The following is a 24,559-nucleotide window of genomic DNA, read 5'->3' on the forward strand; positions in this document are numbered from 1 at the left end:
GAAACTAACCTAGAATTCAGATATCACCATTTTTAATTCAGCCTTCTTTCTACAGAAGAACAGTAACCCCTTCTTAGCCCTCTCATCTTTTGAACTTAAATAGTAAAATAGCTGTATAATCAATCAGATAGCACCGAGGAAAAAGAAAAGGAGTGATCATCATAGGCCCCAGTTAAAAGGTATCAGAGCATTCTTGGGACAAGCAGGCACAGGTGTCTGGACATAGCTCCTCACACTAACACCATCACACTTGGAATTTTCCTACAGACCTTCCTGCTCTCTGTCAGCCAGAGACAAAGAAACTAGAAGCAAAAGGTTCCAAACAGATACGCGTGCTGGGTCTTTCAAGGCAGATTAATAATCAGAACTTTGATTACTTAACATGCCACCTCCACTCCTATAATTTCTGTGTCGATAGTGATATCTACATAAAACAGCACATGGTATTATGCAGAGATCAGCAAAATTTTTCTGTTGGTTCCACTTATAATAACCCTGTATAGTATTTCTGAGGTGTGGCTGGTCGATTTGACCTGCCAATCTTCTGGTGAACAGCCCAGTGCTTATCCTGTAGCATCACACTTGTTGTTGTAAGGTGCCATCGAGTCGGTTCAGACCCATAGCGACCCTGTATAGAGTTTCCAAGGCGCAGCTGATGAGCTTGAACCACAGGCCTGGCGATTTAAAGTGACTTTGCAGTCCAGCACATTAATCCACAGCACCACACCAGGACTATTAAATGCCGTTGAGTCAGTTCTGACCCATAGTGACACTGATAGTGTTGCTGGGGAGCTTAAACTGCCAACCTTGCTATCCAAAGCAACTTTGCAGTCCAGCACATTAACCCACAGTGCCACACATATTTTAGGTCTCTGTTACAACTCTACCTCTATAGGGTTAAACTGCAATAGACTACATGTAAATGAATGAGCCCAGTTGATTTTCAATAAAACTTTAGAGAAAGAGGTAGAGGCCTGGATTTGGTGAACAGGCCAGAGTTTACCAACTATATTAGTGGATGTAGTATAGGCTTTGGAATCAGACGTCTGTGTTAAACATGCAATGCACATTCACATGAAGCCTGACACAAAACAAAACTCATTGAATAAATGTAAATTTCCTTCCCCGTTAATACCATTTCTCCACCACCTCCACCCAGATTCTCCAAGTGAGATAGAGGTTTTCATTTTTTGAGAGCGTAAGATGACTTTAATGCAATCATGATCACAGTCTCAAAGACTGTTTTGCTTAAGCAGTGGGACTACAGTGGCTCTGGGTCCTCAGTTCCCGCCGCTGTAGAGCACTTCAGTCATGGCTGACTAAGCCCAGGCCTTGTAGCTGGTGGTGCTGGTGCCCTAGCAAAGTTTTCACCAGTCCAGAATAGAATAGGGAGAAAAAAGGACAAGATAGACCCCTTTTCAGGTAACTACTTGTATTTAATTAGTTAGTTACATGAAAAGGGATATTTAATAGGTCAGTGGTTCAAGCTCACCAGCTGCTCCTTGGAAACCCTATACAGGGTCGCTATGGGTTGGAATCGACTCGACGGCAATTCACAACAACAACAACAATTACATTGAATATAGGGGTACTCCTTACTTCCGAAAGTGTATTCTCCCTACAGTGGTGCTATTGTTGATAGGTGACGTTGAATCAGTTATGACTCATAGTACCCTATTCACACAGAATGAAACACCACCCAGTCCTGCACCATGCTCACATTTGTCATCAAGCCCAATGCTGATTATTTGGTATTAAAATGTTCTTTTTTTAAAATGCTTTTATTGTGAATTGAGGAATTGAGTGATAGTTTACATGAGAGAACATCAGTTTTACACCATCATTTTAGAAACAATGACTATGGGGTTTTTGGGGGGGGAGGAGGAGGATGTACACAAAAACACTCAGGAATATATAATAATTTAAACAACCAAAGAGCACATTCTACAAGCCTCCCTCCTGGCTGCCAGCACTCAGCCTTTCTCTTTCCCTGAGTCTAGAGTCCTTAACTGCTCTCTTTTCCATGCCCTCATCTCTGCCTCCATCGCTGGTGTTGCTGGTTTTCTCTGGATAGGGTCCAGCATTCCGCTTGTGCTCTTCTCCCTTCATAGTCCTAGGGTCCTCTGTTCCTGGAATGTTAGATTAACTACTCCCCCGTTTTTGTTACAATACTTCCACCTTTACAATTGCAACAGTTGCAATTAGTCATGAAAACAATTACTCACTATTGGATCATAAGAATCTTATCACCATCTCTTTTCACCAGACCCATCTAGACAAGATGAAAAGTATTCAGTGGGGTAAAAATGTTCTTTCTTTTGTAACATCAAGTTGTTAGAGATGGGGGTTCATTTGGGTTGCTTTTTATTATCATTCTTTTGTTTTAATGGTCACAATAAGGCAAATTTAAAAGCCACTTATTCACTGATGGTCCTGAAGTGTTCTTTGGTGGAAAAATGTCTTTGGTCTTTGAAATCCAGACTGTTGGGACCCATGGACTACATCACTTGTCAAATTCCTTTCTATCTGATAGCTCTGTGATTTTATGTCACAGGGTCATGACTATGAATGGCAGAATATGAATACATCCAAAACCAATCTCAATTTATGAACCAATGTTCCCACAACTAGATGTTTAAAAAATGTTAGTAATAGTCTCCATCAGGACTGAGAATTTTTGCTAAAGACCCTCCCACACCTCCCTTGGGTCGATCTTAGCTTCAATGCCATGAGTGAGCAATTTGAGAACTAGTATTCCTATGACTCTCTGGTAGCGTAGTGGTTACAAATCAGGCTGCGAACCTCAAGGTCATCAGTTCGAAACTACCAGCTGTTCCACAGGAGAAAGATGAGGCTTTCTGCTCCCATAAAGATTTACAGCCTTGGAAACCCTGTACAGGGTCGCTATGAATTGGAACCAACTCCATGGCACATAACAACAATATTCCTATGGTACTGTAGGACAAGCACTGGACTGTGAATCGCAAAGTCTTCAGTTCAACCCTACCAGCTAATCCTCTGAAACCCTCTACAGGGTCACTATGAGTCAGAATCAACTTGATAGCACTTAACAACATAACATTCCTATCTGGAATCCTGGTGTGGTGCTGTAGGACAAAGCACTAGACCGTAAGGTCAGTTTGAACTGTCAGGCCTGTGGTTCAAACTCTCCAGCCGCTCCTCAGAAACACTATATGGGGTCACTGTGAGTCAGAACCGACTCAATAGCACTAACAACAAAATGTAATTCTTACTTGCTGATGCAGAACTGAAGTCCAAGGAATTAAGATGCTTTGTCTAAGCTGGAGTTGGTGGCAGAGCAAAGAGCAGACTCCAAGACTCTCCCTATCCCATGGCATGATATGCTTCTACCATGAGAAACCAGTGGTCATCTGTACCTTCCTGACTTTCTCCTGCTTTAAAGCAAATCTGGTTTTCTCTTAGTTTAGCAAACTGAAGATTAGCAGGTCCACTCTCACAGGATGGGTGGAAAGACTATTCGCTTAGAGAAAGTCCTGGTTCCAGAGCTGACCTCAATTCCAGCAGGTTATGATGCCTCTTTGTGAAAGTGCTTCCTCCTCTCTCAGCCACATCTATAATATAACAGCAATATACTAAATAATCTGGAAGGTTCCTTTCAGCTTTGACATCTTATAATACTACCATCTTCGTAAAGATAGAGGGGAGCAACCTTCACAATAATCCTGAGGAAATGATGCTATAGCCTCATGCCCCTTCTGGAAAAGTCATTGAAAGACACATGGTGGAAATGAATCCAGACACTTATGAGAGGAAGTGCCAGGGATAACGCAGTTGTCACTGGTAAGGACGAGGCGGGAAGCCGGACACCTTCCAAGAGACCTCAGCCACTGGCTGATGAAGGTTTGTGCCCATTAGCACGAACCCAACAGCAGCCCAGAGCCTGGAGATACAGGGTCATGTGTGTACACCAAAGTAACGTCATAGGATGGCACTCAGCTGCAAGGGAATCATGGAAACCCAAGCCTGTATGTAGTGAATGGATTTCTGATTCCTAACACAAGTCTACCATTACCAGCCAGAGGGACCACAGCAGACTGTCACCTCATGCCCACTCCATTGACCTTAAGTTTCCTTGAACTATTCCAGGTGTTCAGCCAGTGCTATGTGTCAGGGAAGGCACTGGTAGGAGGTCTTTTCTCCACACCTCTCTGGGTTTAGCTTTTTCATCTAGAAAATGTAGCTAATAAAGACTACGTGGAGCTTTGATGAGGATGAAATGGGGCGGCAGAAATGACTCATGCCTACTGCCTGAGTCTGCATCCTTCAGGCACAAAGTCCACTCTGCTCTCTCATATTCAAATAAGATGTCTCTACTGCCATAGGATGGAGTCCTGATGTGGCGCTGTGGGTTAATGTGCTGCCTGGAAGGGTGGTTCAAGTTCACCAGCCACTCTTCAGAAACCCTATACAGGGTTGCTATAGGTCAGAACTGACTCAACGGCACGTAACAATAACAACAACAACAATCACATCCCTCATAAGGTGGGGAACCAAAAAAGCGTGGGGAGGAAGGGCAAGGCTCGAGCATCTCCTTGGTTCATCATGTTCCAGTCTTCTGCTTCCACCCAATTTTGAATTTCACGTATGCTGTGTTATGTGGCTTGTTGGTCCAAACTGCAGATTAGATCCGCCTTTGCCTTGATTTCACCCGAGTGGTGACAGCACCCACTATTTATATGTAGCAGTTTACAGAGGGTCTGGGGTCTGTAGAGAAGCTTGCAGTTGAGTGTTTATATCTGAGTGTAGCACAGCACCTAGATGGAATTCAATATCAGGGCTCTCTGTGCGTCACAGTCTCAGCCATCGCAGAGAGGAGGGATTTCTCAAGGCACATCCGTCTTGCCCCTCTATGTGCTAACCCACTCTCCTTTCTCTCTGTGTTTATGTCTTCCTTCTCCCCTCACACACTCTGCAGAAATTCAAATGTTGCTGATTTTGTTTTTCAGAATGATTTTGGTTCCTCGTTCTCATCCCAATAGGTTATGGGACTTCTCCATAGCAAAACAGCCCATCAGCCAAATGACAGTTCATATGGCTAGTAGAAGAATTTTGGAGTCAATTTCTAAAATAGCTTACTTATTCATTTCACTAAGTGTATGTAAGGGATCTCAGTGGCTTTGTAGGATAAGCACTGCACTACAAACCACAAGATCGGTGGTTCAAGGCCACCAACAGCTCTATGGGAGAATGATGAGGCTTTCTTCTCTAGTAAAACTTTAAAGCCTCAGGAACCCTATACAGGGTCACTATAAGTTGGAACCGACACAACAGCACTTAACAACAACAAAAGTATATATGAGCACCTGGCAGAATGTAAATAACTAACATATATAGGGCATTCATTATGTGCCTTGGTGTTCACTCTTCAGTCATCACAAAGATGATCATTATCCATATTTTATAGGTAAGGAAACTGAAGCTAAGAGGGGTTTACTAACTTGCCTAAGATTTCACAGTTAGTAAGAAGTGGGGCAAGACCTCCCATCTGGGTGGACCCTCTTTGGAGTCCTATATGTGTAGTCAGAACCCTACGGTCAGACACAGACTGAAGCTTGTACTTTCATGTCTCTGTGGCCCACTGTTATCAAGTGCTGGGACCAAGGACCATTAGAGTGATCACTTTGGGGGTTCATATGAAGAGTGGCATAGAAGAAAAAAACCTTCACAGTACAGGACCTAGAGGCTGAGTTAAAATCCCAGATTCACAAAGAGTTATGTGACCTTGGATGATTTCTTCCCCACTGTCTGCCAGTCCAAGAAGTTTTGGTCTTTCCTGTGAAAATTGTGCACCCTCCAATATACAGGGGCTCCTACTCATGGCATCCCCAATGCACAAAGGGATTGTACTGTTGTGATCTGTAGAGTTTCATTGGCTGAGTTTTGGAAGCAGATCACCAGGGTTTCTCCTTAGTCTATCTTAGTTTGGAAGCTCCTGTCAAGCCTGCTCGGTGTCATAGCAACTCACAGCCTCCACTGACAGACAGGTGGTAGCTACGCATGAGGTAGATTGGTCAGGAATCAAACCCAAGTCTCCCACATAAAAGGTGAGAATTCTTCTACGGAGCCACCACTACCCTCACCCTAGAAGCCCTAAGGAATCTGAAACAATAGCTAGACCATACGTGGGTTCTGACAACCCTATCGGTGCAATTCTTACCTACCCTGGAATTCAGTCTCCAGTTGAAAATGTGGTCCCAAAGGCAGAGAACTGGATTGGAATGTGAAGCTCACCTGTAGTCCAGTTGTGACCCTTGGGGACTTGAAGCAATATGCTTTCCTTCTCAGGGTCTTGAGTTTCCCCTTTTTAACATGTAGAAGAGGGCGGAGGCAAGCCAGATGACCTAGCCCTGGCATGGATTTTACTGTAACACGCCTTGAATCACCAACAATTATCTTAGAGTTCTCCAACCATTCCAGTATTTTGCAATTCTTTCGTAGCTTGGCAAACTGTTTTCCTACCTCCCCTCTTCCTGGTTAAAAAAGAAAATGTGGCCATCAGAGAAAACTGAGTGAAATGGACTTGGTAATCATATCTAATCTAACTACCATCAGAGGAACAATAGATGCTGCCACTGAATGCAAAGAAACTACACTAAGTAGACTGGATATTCACCAGTACTCAGCTATCCCAGAATCACCATGGTTGTGATCAGGTGGTCAAAAGCCCACCAGGCATCATACTGCAGGAGGTCCCCTCCTTCTTCCCCTTGTTGTTAAGTGCCGTCGAGTCAGTTCTGACCCATAGTGACCCTGTATAGGGTTTCCGAGGAGCTGCTGATGAGTTTGAACCGCCGACCTTGCAGTTCAAATGGCTTTGCAGTCTGGCGCATTAACCCACAGCACCACACCAGGACTCCCCTCCTCCTTCCCCTAGAGAGTCTGACAACTGCAGAGACCTCACTCCTCCTATCTGATGAGTGGATTTATAGCTAAGTTGACCAGCTCTAGCAGTTAGGTTGGTTTTTGTCTTCACAGCAATGGGGAGTGCTCCTGCTCAGGGGGTAAACTGCTTTTCCCAAAAGGTACAGGCCTATTTGCTACTCCATTTACTTTAAACACACTCACATCATTTAAACCCCATTCCTGTCAAGTCAATTCTGACTCCCAGCAACCATATAGGACAGATGTAGAACTGGCCCACACAATTTCCAAGACTCTAAGTCTTACAGAAACAGACTGCCACATCTTTCTCCTATGGAGCAGCTGATGGGTTCAAACCACTGACCTTCCAGTTAGCAGCTGAGCACTTAACCACTGCACCACCAGGGCTACTACATCATTCAAAAACTCACCCTTAAACTCACTGTCTATCTCTTACAGCAGAGTTGAGAGAATGAATGATCTCTTGACCAGAAATAAACTCGAAAATGAGCTTCCCAAAGAAAAATAGGTTAGGGTGATGAGGAAGCATCCAGAATGTTAGTCATCTACACCTAAGCTTCTCACCACAGACACAGAGAGGAGGGGGAAGAAAAGGAAAAAAGAAAAAGGAAGCAAAACATTTGGATCACTAAGATATGTGCCAAATGTTATACTTGAATTTAGCATATACAGGTCACAAATTTCTGAATCTAAAGGAGAGCTCATAGTTTCCACATTTCAAATATCCTGGGGAAAAAGAAAGAAAGAGGGAGGGAGGGAGAGAGAGACAGTAAGGAAGGACTGAGAATGGAAAGAAGGCAGAAAAGGAAGGGAGGGAGAAAATGAATAAGGAGTATGGGAGGAGGGAAGAAGGAATGGCCTATTTCTTAACTAGTTTCATTGTATGTTTCATTCAAGCTTAATTCCTGATCCAAGCAGAGTGAGCTCTGGACCAGGAAACATGAGTCAAGCATTATTTAGCATATTTTGGGTGATAGACACTAGGCTCATTATCATTCATGACTTCATTTAATTTTCCCAGTAATTTATCAAGATACATAATATTATCTTCATTTTTGAAAAAGGGAAAGGACAACTCACAGAGGCTGAGTGACTTGTGAACGGTCACCCAGTGAATAAGTGGCAGATGTTCAGTTTGAACCAAGTTTGTCTGATTCCCAAGCCTAACTTTCTAAATGTGCCACAGTTCTCCTGCATCTAGAATAACCAGGAGGAGTTTTCTAAAAGTTATTTAAAATGTTAGCATATTTCATCAGGTTACTCCAGACTCACCCTTCCTTTTAAGTTATACACTTTAAAACTGCTTCTTAAATATCTCAATAATGTTCATTCAACCTGCATTTGGTATAAATTCCAAGCAAGCAGCCATACAGTCAGAAAGACTTATAGACTGCAACAGATCTGTATTGAAAAGACACAAAAATCCAAAGAAATCTTCAGAGGATTGAAACACCCCAACTTGATCTCAGATCGTATTTACTGATTAACTCCTATGTGCTTCAGACTGGAGTGAGTTTTCCCTCAACACTTTTTGTAAATTCAGGGTTACCAGCTGTCCTTTGTTTGGCAGAGAGTTCGTGTTTCCATCACTAGTCGATCTCATGGCATCATGGAAATGGTCAAGACTGGTGAGACTCTCCCCTAGATGTCACTGTTGTGACAAGTAGATCTTCTACCTGAAGGATGGAATTTAGAAGAGATGGAATTTACCAAGAGATGGTAGATGCCAATCATTAAGATAATCCTCACAGTGTTGTTGTTATTGTTAAGTGCCAGCTAGTCTGTTCCTATTCATAGGGTTTCCAAGCTGGTGGGTATGAACTACCAACCTTGTGTTTAGCAATCTAGTGCTTATCCTTCAGCACCATACCAGGAAGGATAAAATAGGAGGATTCTGCACACTTTCTCAAAAGTATCAGATGGCCTCAACCACTTAGGTACAATTGGAAATGCCAGTCCATCAGTTAATGCCATGTGATTTGTGTTAAGCATTTCATCAGCCAGCCCACTCTGCTAAGAGGCATTACTGAGCTATTCCACTCTAACACAGAAAAGGGGAGAAAGGGGAAAAGGAGCTACAGTTTTTCAAGTATATTCTTTAAGCACCAGCTTAAGACTGTACCAGCTACATCCATAACCTCCTTGTATGTTCATAAAATTTGGGGGAGAGGTGTTACTGTTCCCACTTTACACATGTGGTAACTGAGGTCCAGTAAGGAGAGGAAACAGCCTTACCACAAAGCTTTTACCATAACTCAGATGCTCTTTTCAAAGTGCACTGCACCTGACTTGTCCTAACATCAGAGTTGCTGTAGAGCTGGAAGGTACTTGGCACTTAGACCTCATACCACCTGCTCTGAATGATCAGGGTGATTGGAATTGCACATTGTTGTGCCTTTATGGAAGCCTAACTGCACCTATCTTGTGATTTGATAAGGTTCCACACATGGCCCTAAAGTCATCTGCTGGCATTTTCCTACAAGAGGGAGACCAGAAGGACTATTAGGACTGCTTTAGCAGGCTTCTCAATTTTCAGTTCAAGCTTCTACGGTAACTGTGAGCCTGCTTAGTCCTGCATTTAACCCTCTCAGCTCCATGGAAAGACTGAAAAACGATAGAGCACGAGACTAGGTGCCAGGAGCCCTGTGCACTGAACCCAGCTCTGTCACTGTGGAGTCTTAGGCCAAACCCTCAGTCTCTCTGGGCTCAGTCTCCCATTTATAAAACTGGTGGTAGTGGTGGTGATGGTGTTAGGTGCCATCGAGTCAGTTCCCACTCATAGAGACCTTATGCACAAGAGATGGAAACACTGTTGGTACTGCACCAACCTCACAATCACTGTTACACTATCATTGAGCCTATTGCTATCATTGTGCCAATCCATCTCATTGGGGGTCTTCCTCTTTTCTTCTGACCCTCCACTTTACCAAGCATGATGTCTTTCCCCAGGGACCGGTCCCTCCTGACAACACATCCAAAGTATGAGGGACAAAGTCATGCCATCCTGGCTTTTAAGGAGCAATCTGGCTGTATTTCTTCCAACACAGATTTATTTATTCTTCTAATAGTCCATGGTACTTTTAATATTCTTCTCCAACACCGTAACTCAAATGCATCAGTTCTTGTATGGTCTACCTTATTCATTGCCCAACTTTCATATATATATGAGGCTACTGAAAATACCATGGCTTGGATCAGATGCTCCTTAGTCCTCAAGCTAATATCTTTGCTCTTGAATACCTTAAAGAGGTCTTGTGCAGCAGATTTACCTAATGCAATACATCATTTGATTTCTTACCTGCTGCTTCCATGAAGATTGAGAGTGGTCCCAAGCAAAATGAAGCCTTCTATAACTTCTATTTTTCTTCATTTATCATGATGTTATTTATTGGTCCAGTGGTGAGGATTTTTATTTTCTTTACATTGAATTGCAACCCATACTAAAGGTATTTTCATTAAGCATTTTAAGTTATTTTCACTTTCAATAAGCAAGGTTGTAACTTCTGCATATCGCAGTTTGTTAATAAATCTTCCTCAAATCTTGATGCCACATTCTTCTTCAGATAATCCAGCTTCTCGGATTATATTCTCAGAATACAGATTGAATAAATATGGTGAAAGAATACAACCTTGGTGCACACCTTTTCTAACAGCTGAATTTTGGTCTATGTTCAGGTTCATCAGGAGCACAATTCAGTGTTCCAGAATACCCATTCTCTGATATGTTGTCCATACTTTGTCATGATCACACAGTCAAAAGCCTTCAGTACCATTAGATTTTTATCATATGTTACCTCTAGGAATGGTTGAACATTGACCATTTCTTTTAGGTACAGTGACTCTGTGCATCCTTCCATCTTCTTTTGATGCTTTTTGCATCATTTAGCATTTTGTTCATGTTGCTGTTGTTAAGAGCTGTCAACTTGGTTCCAACTCATAGTGACCCTATATACTCATAGTGATCCTGTTTCCAAGGAGTGTCTGGTGAGTTTGAAACACCAACCTCATAGTTCAAATCTACCTTGTGGTCCAGTGCTTTATCCTAAGCATCACACCAGTACACCTGTTTTGCCCAATAGAATCCTTCAATATTGCAAGTCTAGGCTTGAAATTTTTTCTTCAGTTCTTTCAGCTTTAGAAATACAAGTGTGTTCTTCCCCTTTGGTTTCTAACTCCAGGTCTTTGCACATTTCATTATAATACTTGACTTTGTCTTCTCAAACTGCCCTTTGACATTTTATGTTCATATCTTTTACCTCCTCATTTCTTCCATCTGCTTTAGCATCTCCACGCAGTACAGCACATTTCAGAGTCTCTTTTAACAGTCAATTTGGTCTTTTCTCTTTTTTTTTTTCATCTTAATGACCTTTTGCTTTCTTCCTGTATGATGCTCTTAATGTCATCCCACAACTCTTCTGATCTTCAATCATTAGTGTCTAGTACATAAAAATCTCTTCTTGAGATAGTCTCTATCAGGTCGATGTGTTCAAGGTCATATTTTGGCTCTCATGGACTAGTCTTAATTTTCTTCAGCTTCAGTCTGAACTTGCATATGAGCACTTGGTGGTCTGTTCCACAATTTGCCCTTGGCCTTGTTTTGGCTGATGAGATAGAGCTTTTCCAAGGAGCTCTGATAGTGTAGTGGTTACAAGTCAGGCTGCTAATCTCAGTCAGCATTTCTAAACTATCAGCATTTCTGTGGGAGAAAGATGAGGTTTTATACTCCCATAAATATTTACAGCCTTGGAAACTCTATACAGGGTCACTAGGAGTCAGAATGGACTTGAAGGCACACAACCACCACTGTAACTTTTCCACCGATGTAGTCAATTTGATTTCTGAGTATTCCATCTTGTGAGGTCCATGTGTATAATCATCTTTTATGTTGTTTAACATAGGTATTTGCAATGAGTAAGTCATTGGTCTTGTAAAATTCTATCATGAGATCACCAGCATCCTATCTATCATCAAAGCCATATTTTCCAACTACTGATCCTTCCTCTTTGTTTCCAATCTTTACATTACAATTACCTGTAACTATCAATACATCTTGGTAACATTTTTTTAAAATCAATTTCAGTTTGAAGAAATTTGTAGAACTCTTCAATTTCATAGTCACTGGCTTTAGTGATCAGTGCATAAATTTGGTTAATAGTGTATTAACTGGTCTGTCTTTTATACATATGGATATTATCCTGTCACAGACAGCATTATACTTCAAGACAGATCTTACAATAATATTTTTTATGACGAATGCAATGCCATTACTCTTCAATTTGTCACTCCTGTCATAGTAAACCTTGGAATTAGCAGATTCAAAATGGTCAATACCAGTCCGTTTCAGCTCACTAATGGAAAAAGTCCTGGTGTGGCGCTACAGGATAATGTACTAGACTGCAACGTCAGTATGAATCACAACATCAGCAGTTCAAACTTTCCAGCTGCTCCTTGGAAACCCACTATGAGTCAGAACCAACTCATGGCATTTACCACCAACAACAATGGATATCTATCTTTATGCATTCCATTTCATTTTTCACAACTTCCAATTTTCCTAGATTTATAAAACTAGAGTCTAGTTAACACAGAATCTCAGGCCCTTCAAGTTCTAACATTTTGGTATTTCAAGGTACAGTCCAGTCTTAAGGTTTCCATATTGCTGGTCTTCTAAAACACAATCTTTTCCATCACATTGTTGTTGTTGTTTTGAAGTGCTGTCAAGTTGATTCCAACCCATAGCGACCCTGTATGGGGTTCCCAAGGAGCCACTGGTGAGCTTGAACCACCGACCTTGCAGTTCAAATGACTTTGCAGTCTAGAACATTAACCCACAGTGCCACACCGGAACTCCTTTCTGTCACCTTGAGTGGCCTCTTACTGTATTTCTCTCCTTTTTTAATTGGCCATGAGAGGTATACTGATAGGTCTTTCTATCCAGGCTTCACACGAAAGAGCCACAGTCCTTTTAGAAGAAGCCAAAACTTGGGAAGACAACTTACAAATATTGCCCTTCTAATGGCTTTAGGCCTCAGAGGAATTCATAGGATGCTTGAGTGTATGGAAGACAGAATGCTCCAGTGAAGAAGCAGAGTCCTGAGCACTGGCCATGCCTCTGTCAATAACTCACTGGATGATCCTGGCCTAGGACAAGTGTGACATAGGGTCACACCAAGTAGCACACCTGTTATATGTTCACTAAATCTGGATCAAATGATACTTTCAGTTCTAAGAACCATAAAAGTCTTTACAGGACCAGACTTTTCCTAAATCAGCTTATGTCCATAGCAAATGGTTCTGTTCTACCACTTCAGGTGTCTGTAAATCTGAATGTGTGAAGATACAGTTGCCTCTCTAGGGTAGAAAAATGTGCCCGCAAAGATAGACAATTGGAGGTGGAATTAACTTTTCCCCTACAGCAGGTCTGGCAGTGGACAGCTGAGTTGGCATATTCTGTTAGAATGAGCTAAAAGGACCCTTCTAGATCATCAAATCTACACTGATCTTCATCTAGGAAAGGGCACTGAAGTCCAGAGAAAGATCATTTTAGGACTGTAACTCCCCTACTATTGGCAAGAATTCTCATTTCCCCCAATCCAAGTGCTCTGTTCTTCAAACTAAGCCACTTTTAGTCCCTGCATCAGATTCTACGGGAAAATGAAAAAGGGAGGAGTGTAGATTATACTCTTTGTGTAACCAGCACTCAGAATTCCAGGGACATTACAGGATGCCAGCTCCATATAGGACCACCTATATAGAAGTCACTTCTTTCTGTTCCCATAACCACTAAAAGAAAAGATGTACTAGAGACTCTCAGGGTGATAAAGAGATGTAAACCACACAGCTGATGTCTCATGAAATGTTTATCTAGCTGTTGACACAGTCTCATGAGCCTCAAATCAGACCACCCCATCTTTCAACAGCACTGACTGGTCAATTCTTATTTGAACTGCCAGCTCTGTTAACTTACAAGGCTACTTGAGTGGCATTAGTTAAGATCTTTTTATGACTCATCCAAGAATTGGGAATGAAACACTGTTAGCCATTAGCAAAACTCATCTCCCCCACCTTCCACCTGGAGCTTTGTGCTTGGGCCCTAAGGAGCAGGCAATGTTGTCTTCATACTGACAGTCTTTTCAAAGTTAAAGGACAGCAAATATGCCCTTCTCCAGTGTTTTCTCAAAGCTAAACAGCCCCATCTTTCAACTGTCCTCCAGTCCTCTGGTTCCCAGCCCGCTCTCTGAAGCAGGTCTCGCTTATGTTTTTCCTTTGGCTTGAAACAATCTGAAAAGATTCTAAAATACTCCATACCAATTTGACTTCAGGAAATGCAATTGCTTCAAAATAGGTAGGTTTTATTTTTTCCATCCTTAGGTTTCTCAGAATTACAGCTGAGGTCACCCTACTAAACATGTGAAGACCAAAGGGGAAAAACATAAGAGCCGCATGTTTGAGAGGCAACAAGCCCAGGCTTGTCCTGCTACATACAGCCGCTTGTTTTCTGAAGCTCACTCAACTTAGGTGCCACCACCAAAGGCCTGCTGGGAGGGCCTTTGACCAATGAGCAGAACCTGGTCTTGGCATGATATGCTGACCTCAACCCAGAGTATACAACTTATCCACCCATCTAACCTAACCTGCAAAGTCAATTTGCAAATGAGGACCTTTGTTATTCCAACTCTGAGCAGGAGGGAAAGCTATGTGTCCTCAGAGAAACAAGAGAGGCAGCCGAGGTGACTAAGTCACAAACATTTACACAAAATCCTCTGGATTCTGGACCCCAGCCGGGCAGTGGGGCCATGTAAACAGCAGTCTTCGTCCTGAATGTTCATACTCTTGTGTTGTTGTGAAGTACTGTGGAGTAGGTTCCGACCCATAGTGACCCTGTACAGGGTTTCCGAGGCTATAAATCTTTATGGGAGCAGAAAACCTCATCTTTCTCCCAGGGAACGGCTGGTAGTTTCGAACTGCTGACCTTGAGGTTAGCAGCCCGATTCGTAACCACTACGCTACCAGAGCTCCTTTCACACTCTTATAGAGGAGTCAAATAGGGAAATAAAGAAGAGTCAGAAAAGGTTTCTCAGGAGAGAGAACTGCCAGGCTGTTTCAAATGATGAATACCCTGCTCGGTAAAAGGAGGATTCTAGGCAAAGGGAAGAGCAGGTACCAAGAAGGAATGACAAATCAGCAGAGTATATCTGAGGGCACTGAAAACCCCCAGACTCCACAGGAGTGGTCATAAAACGTATTGGGCATTCGAGTCAGACAACCTAGATCTGAATCTCCACTCTACAGATTAGCTGTGCCAACGTTAACAAGTTACTTAACCTTTTAATGCTTCAGCTTCTTACATGCAAGATAGAAATAATTATACTACCTTTTTCATGGGGTGGTTGTGGGAATTAAAAATTAAAGTGAGTGCTTAGCTCTCACCCACAGCTGTAAAGTCGATTCTACCTCAAAGTGACAGGATCGTATAGCACAAAGTAGAATGGATCCATAAGGTTTCAGAGGCTATAAACCCTTATGGAAGCAGACTTCCTCCTCTTTTTACCATGGTGAATTTGAACAGCTGAACTTGTGTGTTAGTAGCCCAGCATTTAATCCACTGCACTGCCAGAGCTCCTATATGCTTAGCACCTAAAAGCCAAATAAATCCACCTCTGCTGAGTTTGTTATGATGAATGTTATTGTTGTTAAGTGCCATCAAATCAGTTCCCACTCATAAGGACCCTGTATAGTGTTTCCAAGGAGCAGCTGGTAGGTTTGAACTGCTCACCTAGTAGTTCAGAGTCCAGTGATGATCCTACAGCACCACACCATAGTGACCCACATATAGAGGGTTTCCAAGTCTGTAAGTATTTATAAGCACAGATAGCCTCGTCTTTCTCCTGAGGAGTGACCGGTGGGCTTGAACAACTGAACTTGCAGTTAATATACCAACACCTAACCCACAGCACCACCAGGCCTCCTATGAACTTAAGAAACTGTTCCTAGAAAATAACAAAGACTCAATACGTTTTAGCTATTATTATTATTATATCACAAAGATCATTATCATCATCACCATTATTAGAACATAATGCAAAGGGAAGGAGGGAGGTGAAGGATGAGACTGGAGAGGTCAGCAGAGGTCAGAAGTCAAGGAATGACAATGCAACACTAAAGAACTTGGACATGGCTCTGCAGGAAAAGTCGAGTCAGAAAGGGATTCTAAGCAGAGAAGAGATGCAGTCATATCTGCTTCTCTGCAGAGCCTTCTAACAGCATTCAAGGTTCATTAGGAGTCTTTGGTGGTGTGGTTCTGACTCTATACAGCCCAAGAGTGTGGGCTGTGGACTGAAGTAGACAGGACAAAGAAATGATGGTTGGAGGATGAGTAAGGGATGGTGTGTCCACCAGGGTTCTCCACAGAAACAGAACCAGAAGGAGATGTGGATATTATGTTGTAGTTGTAGTTGTTAGTTGCTGCCAAGTCAGATCCAACTCATGGTGACTCCATATGTTACAGAGTAGAACTGATCCATAGGATTTTCTTGGCTCTAATTTTAGCAGAAGCAGATCACCAAGTCTTTTCTTCTATAGAGTTTCAGGGTGGTTTTGAACAACTAACCTTTAAGTTAACAGTAAAGCACAAGCCTTTTACATAACCCAGGGGCACATATATATAGTTGTTGTTAAGTACCATCAAATCAATCTGACTCATAGCTACCCTGTATAGGGTTTCCAAGGAATGTCTGGTGGGTTTGAACCACTGACCTTGTGGTTAGCAGTTCAGTGCTTGTCCTACAGCACCACACCAGAACTATATATGTGTGTGTGTGTGTGTGTGTGTGTGTGTGTATTTTATTGTGGTGGTGGTTGTGTACCGTGGAGTCAGTTCTGACTCATAGTGACCCTGCATAGAGTTTCCTAGGCTGTATTTCTTTATGGGAACAGAAAGCACCATCATTCGCTTGTGGAATGGCTGGTAGTTTCACTGCTGACCTTGAAGTTAGCAGCCCAACTCAAAACCACTACACTACCAGGAGTCCTGGTGTGGCACTGTGGGTTAAGGCACTTGACTGCAAAGTCAGTTTGATCTGCAAGGTCAGTGGTTCAAGTTCACCAGCCACTCCTCAGATACCCTGTACAGGTTCGCTGTGAGTTGCAACTGACTCAATGGCACTTAACAACAACATATATATAGATATAGATATAGATATAGATATAGATATAGATATAGATTAGATAGATAGATAGATAGATAGATAGATAGATAGATAGATAGATAGACAGATAGATAGATAGACAGATCGATCAATGTAAGTTCATGGAAAATTCCATTGTCTTGTCATTCCATTTCTCCACATACTTTGTGAAACCCCCACATACAGGTAGCCCCCAATTTACAATACGGTTTCATTCTGACAACTCCTTGGTAAGTCCGTTCTGGCATAAATCAATTACCTCATTTTTTTTTTTCGTTTTCATCATTATTGCCCTTTACTATTAGCATTTTTATTTGTCTTTGGGAAGTGGCATGAGAATGATAACCCAACAAAATAGGTGCTACAACATTGTATGTAACACATATTACTAACAATAAGATAGACAGAAAACAATAAGATGTATGACTTACAGTTGTAAGTATGTTTGTCATAGTCAAATATGTTGTAAATCAGGAACTAAATATATGTATATTGAGAGAGAGAGAAAGATATCATTTAATGAATTAGCTTATGTGACTGTGGAAGCTAGCATGTCTGAACTTTGTAGGGCAGCCTGGCAGGCTGGCAACTCAAGCAGGATTTGATGCTGTTATCTAGAGGCAAAATTGATCCATTTGAGTTATGGTGTTTGAGGAGAACATTAAAAGTACCACAAACAGCCAAAAAACAACAACAAAAACAACTCTGTGTTGGAAGAAGTAAAGCCAGAATGCTGCTTAGAATCTAGCCAGGATGGCAAGTTCGTCTCTCATATTTTGGACATATTATCAAGGGACCAGTCCCTTGTTAAGGACATCATGCTTGGTACAGTCGAAGATCAGCAAAAAAGAGGAAGACTCCCACAAAATTGACTGCCATGGTGGCAGCAGCAATGGGCTCAAACCTAGCAATGATTTTGAGGTTGGCACAGGAATGGGCTATGAATCAGTACTAACTCAACAGCACCTAACAACATCTAAAGGCAAAAGTGTTTCTTTCCTACAAAATTTGTTTTTGCACTTAAGGCCGTCAAATGATTGGATGGGACCCACCCATGTTTTTCAGGGTAATCTCTGCTTAAAGTAAAAATGATTGCAGTCACTAACCAATCTACCAAATACATTCACAGCAACATCCCATAACCGTCAAGTCAATTCCAGTTCAAAACAACCCTGTATAGGGTTTCCAAGACTGTAATATTTATAGGTGCAGAAATCTTCATCTTTCTCCTATGGATCAGCCGGTGGGTTTGAACTTCTAACCTGGCAGGTAGCAGTCCAGCGTTTATCCACCAGAGCTCTTTGGTAATTTAGACTAATGTTCATTAAAGCACTAGGAATTAGAGGAGTCCTGTAAGTCAGTTTTCAGGTGGGCCATTGTGATGCAGTGGCTCATGTGATTGATTGACCTGATTGTCAGCAGTTTGAACCTAACAGACACTCCTCAAGAGAAAAATGTGGCAGTCTGCTTCCATAAAGATTTACAGTATTAGAAATCCTTTGGGGTTGTTCTACTCTATCCTATTGGGTTGTCCTGAGTCAAAATTGACTTCATCACAATGAATTTTTTTATTTATATTTTATGAGAATTGACACATAGACTAACCATGACATGTGGGACCAAGAGAATGGCATCTAGCCCACCAATCTTCGTCACCAAGAGAAATTTGGGGCCAGACAGAGCATCTTTATGAGAAAAGGGCATATAAGGTTGTAAACATCTGTTTCAGCCGAAGGTGCCGCTAGCAGTGACCTTATTCAAACAGCAGGGGGAACTCTTCACTTAACTTTCAACTATTCCACCCATTCACTCCTAGCACCCTCCACCCCACCCCCACTCGCACACCTACCCAGAGCTGGGGAAAGGTGTGAAGAAAGGCCTGAACAAAGAGGACAATGGGGAAGGTTCTGAGTCCAGCCGTATTACTCAGTTCCAGTGAGCAAATGCATCAGGTGGGGCTGCTTCTATTGAATGGTGGTCTGGGCTCTGATGGATGAGATAAATGGTCATCCGTGGTGACAACCTTGAGAAGATGTCAGTCCTAGGTCATAATGTTCCAGTTTTATAGACAGAGGAGGAGAGGATTGCCCAGAATCAGTTAAATTCCTGAGTCGTTTCAGGAAATGCACAACTTGGTCTTTTGCATACAAAACAGTTACTATAACAATATAAAACTGAGCCATGATCACCCACAAATATATTGAAAGTAATTTCATTTCTTAAATGGATTAAACATTTTCTTTTCCTCTACCCAGGATGCTTCAGATAGCAGGCCTCCTGCTAAGATCTCTGTAATTCCATTTCCTCCCTAAATTGAACACAAGGACAAGTTCATCTCCTCTAAGAAAATAGCTTACTAAAGGAAATCTGGCCCCAAGAATCCGATAGATGTGGGGAGATAATCCTAGAATTTCCCCAACTAGCTTTTTTGCTTTAAGGTATCTAATTTGTCTAGGCATCAGAAATGGCAACCACTCTCTTGCAGTGTTATTCTGAGCATTCAATTGCTGGTCATTGTAAAAGCACTCAGACTAGTATCTCATGGACACTAAGTTCTCAAGGACGGGCAATAATAATTACTATCAACATCATCATTCTGGCTACTATTGCCTGATTGAGTGGCATGGAACAATTTGCTTACCATCTCCGGTGCTCTGGTTCTCTCCAACTGTAAAATGGGCTTAATGATGCTTCTCTCAGAGGGATGCTGTGAGGTCTAAATTAGGTGAAGTATACAAAGTGACAAAAATGAGACCTAGTACATTTTAATAACTCAAGTCATTCTCATTTCTTTGCCTGACTTCCAACATCGTCTCTAAAAGCCCAAGTATAACCAAAAGAATGTCTGAAGGTAGTCAATGGCAAAATAAGAAATAATGTGGTTTTCCCTTTGCCCCTCAAATGGAAACAGAATAATTATCCCCATCAAAGGACCATGTGGAAAGAGCTGAGGAGCAAAAAATATTTAATGTAGGATCTTCTTATTTTTAGGAAATTGCTCAGAGGACATTGGATGTATCCTGAAAAGAGCTCCACTCATGAAGTCATGGGCCTATCTCCAAGGTGAGTAACTGAATCCAGGAACCCCTAAACATCTAAGTACCATTTCTGTGGTCTTTCCACAACTTCTAAGCCACAGGGTCACAAGTAAAGGTCCATAGTAAGATGTAACCTGCAGATGTGTGTGTTTTAGTTTGTGTGACATGTGTATGCTCCAAAGTTACAAGGCACCTCCTTCCCCAGTCCCATTTCCACATTTATGTTGCCCACCTGGCTCTTGCTGGTGTTTTCATCCCATCTGGTTACCAGTACCACCAGTACCAGGCCTACCAGTTACAGTCAGGTACACAGTTATTTGCCTAATACAGGGGATGCAGGCTGTTCATCTGCACCTCTCTGGACTTATTCACAACAGAACCACAAAATTGCCTTGTCCCTCACATTGACAACTCAATGAACATGTTGGTGCAGCACCTACTTGCGTATGTCAGCATGCTGCAGGTAAGTGTCCTCTTAGAAACAGAACAATACGAGGCACTTACACTGCAAAGGAATGAGATATGGAGGAGATGGCCAAGATGAATAGCCATCGTACACATTTTTTAAATTCAATTTTGTAGTTAGATTGCTTCTCGCCACTTTCAATTGAATTGTATCAGGGTTTAAAGGGAATGCATGGATCCAATTAAAAGTAACACAGCAGCTTCTCAATTCTGAAAGGATCCTTAGGGTGAATGTTGATGTCACTCATTATGACTCAGAGAGATTGGTTTCTGACATGAACATGGCTTAGAGGTTTACTGATTTCTCTGCTATTCTGTAAATCCCAGATAGCAGAAACCCTTACATACTTGTGAAAGACCTACACAAATTATGGTTTAAAGGAATACATTTAAAATTTCCTCAATGTCCTCAAAATATTAAAAACAGGACTATTATATGATCCAGCAATCCCATTCTTAGAAGCAGAGACTCAAAAAAAGAAATGTACATCAATGTTAATTGCAGCTCTATTCACAGTAGTCCAAAGGTGAAAACAACCTAAACACTCATCAACAGATGAATGGATAAACAACATGTGGTGCATGCATACAGTGGAATACCATTTAGCAAACTGGAGAAATGAAGTCTTGATAAATGCTACAGTACCATCGGAGCTTGTCAACACTATGCTGAACAAAATCAAAAAAGGTCCTATACTATATTGTCTCAGTTATATAAGAAGACAACAAAAACCAAAAGTACACTAACCAAAGTTTATTAGTGGTTACCAGGAGTGAGAGGTGGGAGGAAAGTGGAGGTTTATGGTGATGGAAACTACCAGCGGTTCCACAGGAGAAAGATGAGGCAGTCTGCTCCCGTAAAGATTTACAGCCTCGGAAACCCTGTGTAGGGTCGCTATGACTCGGAACCGACTCCACGGCACATAACAACAACATGGTGATGAAAAAGCCACATTGATACCTCACTTAGTTATTAATTGAAAAGTATCAAGTGTTCTAGCTCTACTACTTGGTGGTGTTGTTGTTATCGTGAAGTGCCATCGAGTTGGTTCCAACCCATAGTGACCCTGTATAGGGTTTCTGAGGAGCAGCTGGTGAGCTTGAACTGCTGACCTTGCAGTTCAAACGGCTTTGCAGTCTGGCACATTAACCCACAGCACCACACCAGGACTGTGTAGTATCTGCCAAATAGTAGTTCTCCACCAAATGTCCAGTGATTGATTGGATCAATGAATATGATAGTCCAGACCTTGTGGGGAATACATTTCAGGAGCTTATATTCTAAAAAAGGAAAGAAAAATAATATTAAAACTATTACTGGAAAAGGCTTATTCTGAAGGAGGTAGAGCTATAAGGTCATGGATGCTCGAACACTTCAGCTTTGAGTATTAAAGAAAGAGGCGTGTAGTACATCGGCCTTGAATCATAAGTAGAATGCAAAGAAATAATGTGGAAAATAGTCCAGATGATAAAACAGCAGGTAATGCTGTAGGAAAAATGGGTCTTGAGTGGCAAGCACTAAATAAAGGCTTATAACTTTCCAACCTATACCTGAAAGTTGCTCAATGATTCTGTAGGTTTTTTTAAAAAGTAAGTAAACATAAAACAATATGTCCAAAAAATAATAATAATTCTGTGGGTTTTTTTTTTTTTTTTTCTCTTTCCAGCATCAAAACATATAAACAAAACCAAGTTGTCCTGGAACTCAGATGGCATTGCTGAGGGAGTTGAATATAAAGATGGGAATTTGGTGATCCAGTTCCCAGGTTTGTACTTCATCATTTGTCAACTGCAATTTCTCGTGCCTCAATGTCCAGAAAATTCTGTCGATCTGAAGTTGGAGCTTCTCATCAATGGGGTGGTCAAAAGGCAGGCACTGGTGACAGTGTGCGAGTCTGGAGTGCAAACCAAAAATATATACCAGAACATCTCACAATTCTTACTGGAGCACCTTCAGGTCAACAACACCATATCAGTCAGGGTGAATGCATTCCGGTTTGTGGATACAGATACCTTCCCTCTTGAAAATGTGTTGTCCATCTTCTTATACAGTAGTTCAAACTGAACAGTTTTTCCTGACTTTCAAGAAGAGAGAAACTCTCCACCATGTAGTACTTCACCCATCCAAACACTTGGACAAAAAAGAAAACTTTAGACTAAGACTAAAACTACAAAGAGTATTACCAAGAAGTCTTCTCCTTCTTTCTCTCATGAAGGTACAGCTCCAGGGTTAAAAAGACTTTTAAGTGAAATACCTTTCAGAGAAAAGGAAGGAAAGTAGTGTGGTGTGGTAGACAGAGCCACAGATGGGAATCAAATGGAATGGGTATATCCTGAGCCCTACCACTAACTCACTGTATATGACCTTGAGCCATTACTTCACCTACCAGGAACACAAAATCCATGTCTGAAAAATGAAGGGGCTAGAGATGATCTTCTCAAGTGTCACTTCCATCTCAGAAAACCAGGCTTTCTCATTTCAGACCTGTGAGCTGAGATTCCACATAGTGTCATGGAAGCCCCCAACCAAAGGAAAGCTCCCACAACTGTCCTAGTAACATCTGACCACTTTACTTCAACAGAGTCAGAATATGGGGACAAGGTACAGGATGCCTTGTAGAAAGGTAAGAACTGTAGGATCCAACTGAAAGTACCACCAACCTGACCATCCAGAATCTAAAAGACCATCTGAGTGTTTGGAAAACCATCCAACCACACCTGACTCCATTCCAGTTAAGAATGACATTTAGTCAACAGCAGACCGTATTTGTGTCGTTAGAAAAGGGCTGTGCAGTCAACAAACCTCAGTCAGTGTGCGGTGGCCAAGACAATACAGTCATTTAACCAGGGAATAGCTGCTGCCATTTCTCACATGATCTGTTTCCATTCCCTGTTTCAAACACCTCTCAGAAAACCATTTCTATGGAGGATTTCTAAGTCTTCACAAAAGCTGGAAATGATGAGGAGAATATGTGAGCTATGTCAGCCTCCTCTCTTGATTTGGGTAGCCGTGAGATTTCGCTAGCTACGACAACCTTTGCACCACTCCTTCATCTTTGGAGATGCACCTTATTTGTTTGAATGAAAGTTTTTGACAAACCATTTGAGTTGGTGTGGAAGTCCTGAGGTCATGATTCAGTAAGAACAAAAGGTAAACCCTTAACTGCTATGCAAAGAATGGAGTGAAATTTGCATTCTTCTCAAGAAGAAGAACCCACCATCAGGCAAGTTGATTAAAACTCACAGTGACCCTATATAGGATTTTTGAGACTGTAAATCTTGAAGGGAGCAGATAGCCTCATTTTTTTTCCCCCATCAGATCAACAGGTTCATTTGAACTACTGACCTTGTGGTTACTAACCCAACACCTAACTCATAGAGCCACCAGGGCTCCCTCCCTCAAGAAGAGCTGGAAAGAAAGAAATCCAGAAAGATTTGTCCAAGAAAGGCAAGAAAATATTTAAAAGAAAGAAAGGAAAAGGCCAGCAATGGTAGTACAGATGAGATGGACTTGGGAGAATAAAAATACCCTAGAGAAATGTTTATCATTTGCTGAGCAGTGTGCAATGTTAACCTTCTCCTATCTCTTCCATTAAATATTCAGTAAAATTGACATTCTCTTTAAAGCTTTGTGTGAGTAGATGCTCTGGCAAAACCAGACATATGAAGAGGTGATGAATTCAGCAAACCAATTGAAGAGGTGATGAATTCAGCAAACCAATTGGTATGGGTTGTTAAAAAAAAATTTTTTAACTGGTTCAAGGGCCCAAAAACTAGGCAACAAAGAGACATCTGACATTTGAGTTATATTCCAGCTGTGCAGGACAAATGAATCTTGCACAAATCAACTCATGCACTCTTAAAAAGTGAATAAAATGTAAGGTTTTATAATCTACAGCAAATTTTCTACCATCTCCAATTTAACTGCAGAAAGATTCTACTTTC

The 24,559-nt window shown here is 41.6% G+C and overlaps 1 protein-coding gene across 1 annotated transcript in view; it reads left to right on the forward strand.

Annotated features, from left to right (window-relative positions):
• The window catches only part of TNFSF8 (tumor necrosis factor (ligand) superfamily, member 8), a 37,249-nt gene extending 14,570 nt beyond the window's left edge, over positions 1 to 22,679 (forward strand). Inside the window, exons 2-4 of the mRNA XM_006865685.1 lie at positions 6,894 to 6,919; positions 20,086 to 20,174; positions 22,282 to 22,679. Of these exons, the coding sequence (XP_006865747.1) occupies positions 6,894 to 6,919; positions 20,086 to 20,174; positions 22,282 to 22,679 (513 nt within the window). The remainder of the gene's footprint in view (positions 1 to 6,893; positions 6,920 to 20,085; positions 20,175 to 22,281) is intronic.
• Positions 22,680 to 24,559: the final 1,880 nt, after the last annotated feature.

Source organism: Chrysochloris asiatica, unplaced genomic scaffold (genome assembly GCF_000296735.1).
Source record: "Chrysochloris asiatica unplaced genomic scaffold, ChrAsi1.0 scaffold00081, whole genome shotgun sequence".
Classification (NCBI taxonomy): domain Eukaryota; kingdom Metazoa; phylum Chordata; class Mammalia; order Afrosoricida; family Chrysochloridae; genus Chrysochloris; species Chrysochloris asiatica.